General features: G+C 31.8%; 2 protein-coding genes across 2 annotated transcripts; one reads left to right on the top strand and one right to left on the bottom strand.

Moving 5' to 3' along the window:
* Nucleotides 1–221: 221 nt before the first annotated feature.
* Nucleotides 222–2,042, bottom strand: LOC106332836 (beta-glucosidase 13-like). The gene is made up of 2 exons (XM_013771323.1): nt 1,248–2,042; nt 222–1,074 (listed from the first exon to the last, which is right to left on the bottom strand). The coding sequence occupies exons 1-2, from the start codon at nt 2,019–2,021 to the stop codon at nt 325–327; spliced, it is 1,524 nt and encodes a 507-aa protein (XP_013626777.1). The 5' UTR covers nt 2,022–2,042; the 3' UTR covers nt 222–324.
* A 4,868-nt stretch (nt 2,043–6,910) lies between these two features.
* Nucleotides 6,911–7,295, top strand: LOC106333589. Its single transcript, XM_013772019.1, has one exon. The coding sequence runs from the start codon at nt 6,986–6,988 to the stop codon at nt 7,193–7,195; it is 210 nt and encodes a 69-aa protein (XP_013627473.1). The 5' UTR covers nt 6,911–6,985; the 3' UTR covers nt 7,196–7,295.
* The last annotated feature ends 616 nt before the right edge of the window (nt 7,296–7,911 follow it).

The following is a 7,911-nucleotide window of genomic DNA, read 5'->3' as shown; positions in this document are numbered from 1 at the left end:
ATTATATCGTGATCTATGGAATAATAAGAATAACTAATTTCCTCTTTCTCTCTATTCACAACAAAAGTAAAATACCTAGAGCACTTATATTTTGGCTTTATAAAATTTACAAGTGAATAACCTACAACAAAAATATTTACAGCTATAGTAAAAAAATTCTGCAGCATTAATTTTACAGCAAAAAAGTATATTATTTCAATTTCTAGATTTTCTCGATTCAAATGAGTAATTTATTATAATAAAAAAATCTATGTTAAAACTTAATAATAATAAATATCTCAGAATAACGGAGATATTTGATAAAACGGAAAAATACAAATCTTGTCAATTGTTTTTCTTATGATGCAAGAACTTTCTGAACCAGTGAGCCGATTTCTTGAGATATCTCTTACCACCGTCGTTGTAATCCACATAAACCAACCCGAACCGGACCGTGTAACCATTTGACCACTCAAAGTTATCTAGCAGCGACCACGCGAAAAAGCCCTTCACATTGGCTCCAACCGAGACAGCTTCACGAACCATCTCAAGATGTCGAGCGTAGTAATCGATCCTATCACTATCTTTAAGTAAGATTTTACCTGTAACACTAGCTTCATCTCTCCCGTTCTCAGTTATGTACATGACAGGATCCTTAAACTTGTATTTTGCATAAAGGACAAGGTCACGAATCCCCTTTGGATATATCAAAAGCCAGTCCGACGCAGCCTTTGGACCGATGGGAACTCCTTCTCTCACACCCGTGACGCTTGCACAAAGATCAGACAATAATGTAACATTTTCGGTTGAGCAAGGGACGTTCTTTGCGTAAGAAGACGAGTAGTAATTGATGCCAATGAAATCATATGAGCCCTTCAGCATCTTTGATTGTTTTGCTGTGAATGTAGGCAACCGACCACCTTTTACGTTGTTGACCATGTCGACAGGATATTTACCAGTCACAAGCGGCTCCATGAAGTAGTCAAATGTGAAGGCCAAGGCTCGTGCCGCGGCTAACTTATCCACCGCTGATTCTGTATAGGGCAAGTTCCAACCCCCGTTCAAAGCAATACCGACTTGACCTTTTTGAGACACCTGTTATACAATATCCAACAAAAGATTAGTTACGATTGGAAGTGGAATAAATATATTAAGTTTTGGTGATTAGTAACACATACTTTTCTCTCGCTTGCTATGGTTATAAACATATAGTGAATTTTAGTAACTCGAGAATCAAGAAATAGATGGATTGTTTTTATAATACTGACCTTGTATTTTTCTCTGTAGACTTCATGGGCCGCTCCGTGAGCAAGGATAAGGTTGTGACCAACGACATAAGGCTCAGTGGCTCCATCTCCGGCGGTACAATTAGGGTTTGTAAATTTGGAGCATCTTCCTGGAGCCATTATACCTAGAGCATATCCTTGCTGCACCACTGTCAACGGCTCGTTCAGTGTCATCCAATGCTTCACTCTATCACCAAAATTCTTAAAACAAATATCCGCATAATCGCGGAAATCATTTACAATCTCTGCCCCACGAAATCCACCGTAAGCATCTTCAAGGCCTTGTGGCGTATCCCAATGGAAAATAGTGACAAAAGGCTTGATTCCTTTGGACAAAAGCTCATTGATCAACTTGTTGTAATAGTTAATACCGGCCTGGTTGATTCCTCCTTTTAGATTCCCACTAGGCAAGATTCTTGACCAAGAGATGGAGAATCTGTACGCACTGAACCCAATTTGATGCATTAAAGCCACATCATCCTTGTAAAGACGGTAAGAGTCATCTGCAATAGACCCGTTGCTACCATCTTGAATCTTCTCTGGGTATTTTTCAGAGAATGTATCCCAGATACTTGGTCCTCTACCATCTTCATGAGCAGCTCCTTCAACCTGGTAGGCAGAGGTTGCAGACCCAAAAATGAAACCTTCTGGGAAATCACTTCTTCTTAACTTAGATCTTGAAGACTTTTTCTTGGCAAAAACTTCATTGGAGGCCAAGGCAATGAGCACTAGTAGGAACATATATTTTCCTCTCATTCTTTACTTTCGTTTGGTTGTTAAATCTTGTTTTCTTTCTAGAAAGTGAAAGAGAAGTGGAGATTTATATAGGGAAGAGAACTGCGTATGCGTGGACTGGGCATGTGAATCTATAAATAGAGAATTTTAAGAATGATTATTTGATAAAGAGAGATTTATTATAATGCTTACCTAGTTTTTTTTTTTTTTTTGAAACTAACCTAGTTTTTTTAACTAGTAAAAACCGGACTAATCTTATCTAGTATCTAGTTATCTGTTAGATAAAGACAGAAAAATTCAACAAACGTTATCTAGTTATCTTTCAAAATAGGAAAAAAAAAAACATTAGTGAAAGCTTTATCTTCGTACATATATACGGGGGTGATTGGTGTTGGCTGTGAGTGCTCTATACAGCCATATATTTTTCTAAAGCAATAAAATCAAAGCAATAAACTTTATTAATAAAAACTAAAGCTAGAATCCAAAATCTTTAAAATGAAATATAATGGCTCTAGAAATCAATTTTTCTACAACTTTAGGTTTAGTGCTTTTAAAACTTTGAAATAAACCTACAGCAATCTAATCTATTAAAAGTAAAGTACAAATTATAATTAACCCTTATTTTACCTTAAATATTACAAGACTATGCCACTACCTTATTTTCATTTAACAACACTGAATAACTAGCCTAAATCAATTGAAATATTGAAACAAAAATCTTGAGTCTCCTTAACTAACCATATCTCTGTTACATCTCCTACTGCCGATAGAAACTCCCATCTATCAATTATTATTTTTCTGGCAACTATCAATTATTCAGAATACATCTATAATAATAATAATCGAATTTTGTAAAACCGAGAACATAAAAGTGACGTAAATTATCCATGTTAGAAAGTTAAGAGCATCACTAACTAAAACGAGTACATAAGCTTAATATTTTTTTTTTTTGCTTAAAACATAAGCTTAATATTATCCATGTATAAAAACATTAAGATCATCACTTTCATGTAAAATATTGTTTTCATGTCTAACCGTAGATCAAACTCAAACCATGGAATATGTGTTTAAATTTAGTACGTACATTCAATTGTGAATGTGTATTTCCGATTTAGTGTATAGTATTTCTGAAGCAAATTGCACCCAATCTCATGGTTTGTTATATACTGAAGACCATATATTTCGAAGCACACACTAAATTAGCTCCACAAAATAATATTAAAATCATTGTCATTCCATAACAGCTTCTATTTTTAAGTTATCACATTGAGCAAAACAATATCAATTTTTCAAACACAGTCTGTATTTAAAATGAGCATGAAATATTCATTTCCTATATATTAACACATAATTTTGTCATTAATTTACATTACCTTGATACCTTTTATTCCACATGCCAATTTATACGGAACTAATCAATTATAGAATACTAACTATAAGAAATATTCCAAAAAGCTAAACCACATAATATTATTATGCAATTTTATTGTTATCAATTTATATCTCTAATCTTAACAAATTAAATATGATAAACTGTTAAAATAAAAAGGAACAGCTTTTAATTACATAAAGATTCATATATTCCTTTTCAAAACGTGTAAAGGTTTTACTGGTGTAAATACAGCAGTTGTGGTTACCGTTGCAGGAGTTTGTGAACGTGGATAGTTTTGATTGTAAATGTTATTAAGCGATTTGTACGATTAATACATCGGTTAGAAATTGGTGCGGTTGCTGATAATTATATATGAATGGTTGCCAATCAAATAAAGCATGAATTTAATAATAAATGAACAATGTTAGTAACAATTTATATAATTATATATATATCAAAAATCATATTATTATAACTAATATAAAAATTATAGTATTAAAGTTTTAAAAAGAACTTTTGGGTTTAAATATATGTGTGTGTGTATATATATATATATATATTATATTAATGTCTAAAAAATTATAGCATATATTTTTGTTTTGACTTTTTATAATATAAAAATATAATATAAATACCTTAATACTATAATCTTTATATTATCTCAAATTAATTTTTAATTAAATATTATATATATATTTATACCATTAAAAAATATTTTTATTGTCTTTCCAGTAATCGCCTACAACCGCAAACCATAGTTGAAACAAGCTTTTGATTTTAAGAAATTTGGAGCGATGCAAAACGGTTTACAATGTTTTCTGTGATTGTTGTAAAACGCCAAAAACCGCTACTAACCACAAATACGAGGGTGGTAGCGACAATATATTTTGTTAAGTTTCTTCTTAACCTAATAGACACTAGGACCAACTATATATATATATATATATATATATATATATATATATATATATCTTTCTTATAGCTTCAAAGCATATTAGATTTGCTGAACAACCTAAACATATCTATGAAAACAACTATTACTCTTCTTAAAATGTTAAACTTTTTAAAACTGGATGACAGATTCAAGTAAAAACACTTCATGTCGTGGAAATGGTTAGAAAATGCTAAACCAATAAGATAAATATATACATATATATAAATCACTTAAACAATTAATATATTTAAAACAGTTAATAAAATGATGCATATAACTATAAACTATACAATCATATTAAACATCAAAAAATATTGGTAAGAGTAAAATATATATACCAAAATTATATATCATAAATTTTGACAATATGAATTTTAAAGAAAACACGCGTGCATCCGCACGGATCAATATCTAGTAAAATTTAAAGCTAAAGCCATAAAATCTACGGCTTAAATCTTAAAGCAAAAAATTCAAAGCTACAGCCTCTATCAATCAACCCCATAATTGCATGCTTTTTTTTCTGGTCGGTCGGAAATCTTGCTTGGGAAAGACATTTTGATCGTTATACATATACAATAGCAAATAGGTAACCATTTGCTAAGACCTAAGAACGACAAAATTATCGGCAACTGAGAACATACATGTATAATTGCATGATTTTATTTTAGAAAGTTTTCTTAAACCTAAATAGAATACTGTTCTCTTGCCCTTTTCAAGAGAAGTATACGTGAGTGACTCAATGCAAGTATGCAACTGTGCAAGATTGCAAGTGGATTGGAAGATTATTAAGATTATTAGAGAGATTAAGAAAATCAACCCAACTTGGCAAAAAAGATTAAAAAATACACAGATTTTAACTCAACTGTATTGGTTAATCTTGGCAAAAAGATTTTAACCAGTATATATGATGGGCCAGGTTAAAATTCTCAGCCATATATAATTAGATCCAAGATGAGCCATGTTTAATCTTACTCTGTCATAAACGGGAAAAGTGCCAATTTCGATCCCAACTATTTAGGTCGTGCAAAGTACGACCCGAACAATTGATCAGTGTCAAATACGACTTCAACTCAATCATACTTCGAAAAAACTACCCAAACTTCTTAAAACATGCTTAAATCTACATTGATTTTAATAGAAGTTAGTCAACCGTTAACAAGATAAAACGACGTCCTTTTAATATACGCGGAAAAGTATCAATTTTGACCCCAACACTCTCAGTCGTGCCAAATAGGACCTGAACAAATGGTCAGTGCCAAAACCGACCTCAACTTAATTATAATTTAAAAAACATTACCCGAACTTCTTAAAACGTGCATAAATCTACATTGATTCTAACAGAAGTTAGTCAAAACGACGTCGTTTTGATATATATATATAGTCTTAAAAATATGTTCATTCGGGACTCAAACCGTGATGTGATACCCTTTTAAAGGGGCACACTAACAACTAGATAAAAGTAATATTTTGAAATATTATTACAAATTTGAAATTATATAAACTACTATTCTTCTTCATCTTATCCAATATAAAATGTTGGTGATAATTTTTTTCTGATTTATATAAATACATTAACATGTTTTTTATTTATCATATCTTTAATAAACTTATACCTTACTAAAATATAAATAATAAAATATTTATAATTATAAGATCGTAAATATACTTAAAATTTTGAATTTATTTATAAACTTTTCTTATATAAATTATTTTTAATTTTTAAACTTAAGTGGAATTTTTTTTATTTTTCAAAGTTAATATTATATATTTTTGATATTTTGTTTAAAAATGTTAAGAGGTCTTTTACCTTTCTTTCACTAAGATATCTTGTACAAAATATTAGACATATTAAGCAATAACTAAAATATATAAGAGCAATCACCAAAGTTTTAAATTGGATAAGATGAAGAAGAATAATAGTTTATATAATTTCAATTTGTAATAATATTTCAAAAAGTTACTTTAGTCTAGTTGTTAGTGTGCCCCTTTAAAAAGGTATCCAAGAACGGGTTTGAGTCATGGAATGAACATATTTAATATATATATATTTAATATATATATATCAAAACGATGTCGTCTTATCTTGTTAGCGGTTGACTAATTTCCGTTAGAGTCAATGTAGATTTATGCACGTTTTAAGAAGTTTTGGTAGTTTTTCTTAAATTATAATTGAGTTGAGGTCGTTTTTAGCACTGATCATCTGTTCGGGTCCTATTTGGCACGACTGAAATTGTCGGAGTTGAAATTGACACTTTTCTTTGTATATCAAAATGACGTCGTTTATATTGTTAATGATTGACTAATTTCTGTTAGAATTAATGTAGATTTAGTTACGTTTGAAGAAGTTTGGATAATTTTCTTGAATTATAATTGAGTTAATATCGTATTTGGCACTGATCAATTGTTCGGATCGTATTTGGCCGAACAGAAACTGTTACGGTCAAAATTAGCGCTTTTCCCTCGTAACGAGCAGTCATGATCATTAGTCACGGACTCACGTGTCACATATTTCGAAAACAACGTATCCGCACGTGCCATTGCCACCGGCAGTTTCCTTTTTCACATCGCAGGAGGAAGTTTTGAAATTTGAACTCTTCAAAACAAAAACAAAAACTCTCTCAACCATTTTCCCTCTGTCTAACTTCTTCTCTTATATTTCTCTCTCTCTAGTGGCAAAGTATGGCAGATTGGGGACCTGTAGTGGTGGCAGTGATACTGTTCGTGCTTCTGACTCCGGGACTTCTCTTTCAGATTCCGGCGAGAGGTCGAATCGTGGAGTTCGGGAATATGCACACCAGCGGCGCCTCGATTCTCGTCCACACCATCATTTTCTTCGCTCTCATCACCATCTTCACCATCGCCATTCGTCTCCACATCTATACCGGTTAATTTTACCGTACCGGATTTGTAATTTTTCGGTTGTCTGGTTGTCGTTGTGTTCTTCGTACCAGTTTGTTTTTCCTATGTCTTTGTTTAGAAATTCTCTGTGTACTATATGTGAATCTGAATTTGCATTAAGTTAAATGTTTCTGTTTGATTCTGGGTTTTGAGGCCGGTTTGGTTTCCGGTTTAATCTGGTTATGGTTTTGATTTTTGAATGTGATGGTAGGCAGCGTTGCTTGTTGATGTGAGAATGGAAAAAAGTAAACTTGCATGAGTTCGGTCAGAGTCAGATTTAAGCTAAATGATTTTATTTACAAATTTCAAGAATGTAATGTAACAATCAAGACTAAATTTTTAAAAAGAAGATTAGAGAAAATGGGAGAAAAAAAAATATTCTCTTATAAATCATGGAATTGATTGCCATTAACCAGATCCGGCCCGAGACCGGCCCAATACCTAGAAGATGGAGAGATGGCCGAAGCTCTAGAGAGAGGAGAGAGAGAGCCGACTTCAGGAGAGAGAGACGGCCACGAAGCTTGGAGAAAAGGAAACATTTTCCTTTTCCTAGTAGATGTAATCTTTCCATTATTATGTATTAGTAGTTTTCCTAATGCTAATGAGTTTAGGTTTTGGATACTTTTCATTTATCTTCATCTTGTAATCCTTATATAAATGAACCCCCTTGATCATTAATAATAACACAGAAATATTCAGTCTCTAAA

Source organism: Brassica oleracea, chromosome C3 (assembly GCF_000695525.1).
Source record: "Brassica oleracea var. oleracea cultivar TO1000 chromosome C3, BOL, whole genome shotgun sequence".
In the NCBI taxonomy this organism is placed as follows: domain Eukaryota; kingdom Viridiplantae; phylum Streptophyta; class Magnoliopsida; order Brassicales; family Brassicaceae; genus Brassica; species Brassica oleracea.
This window is presented reverse-complemented; position numbering and strand designations above follow the sequence as displayed.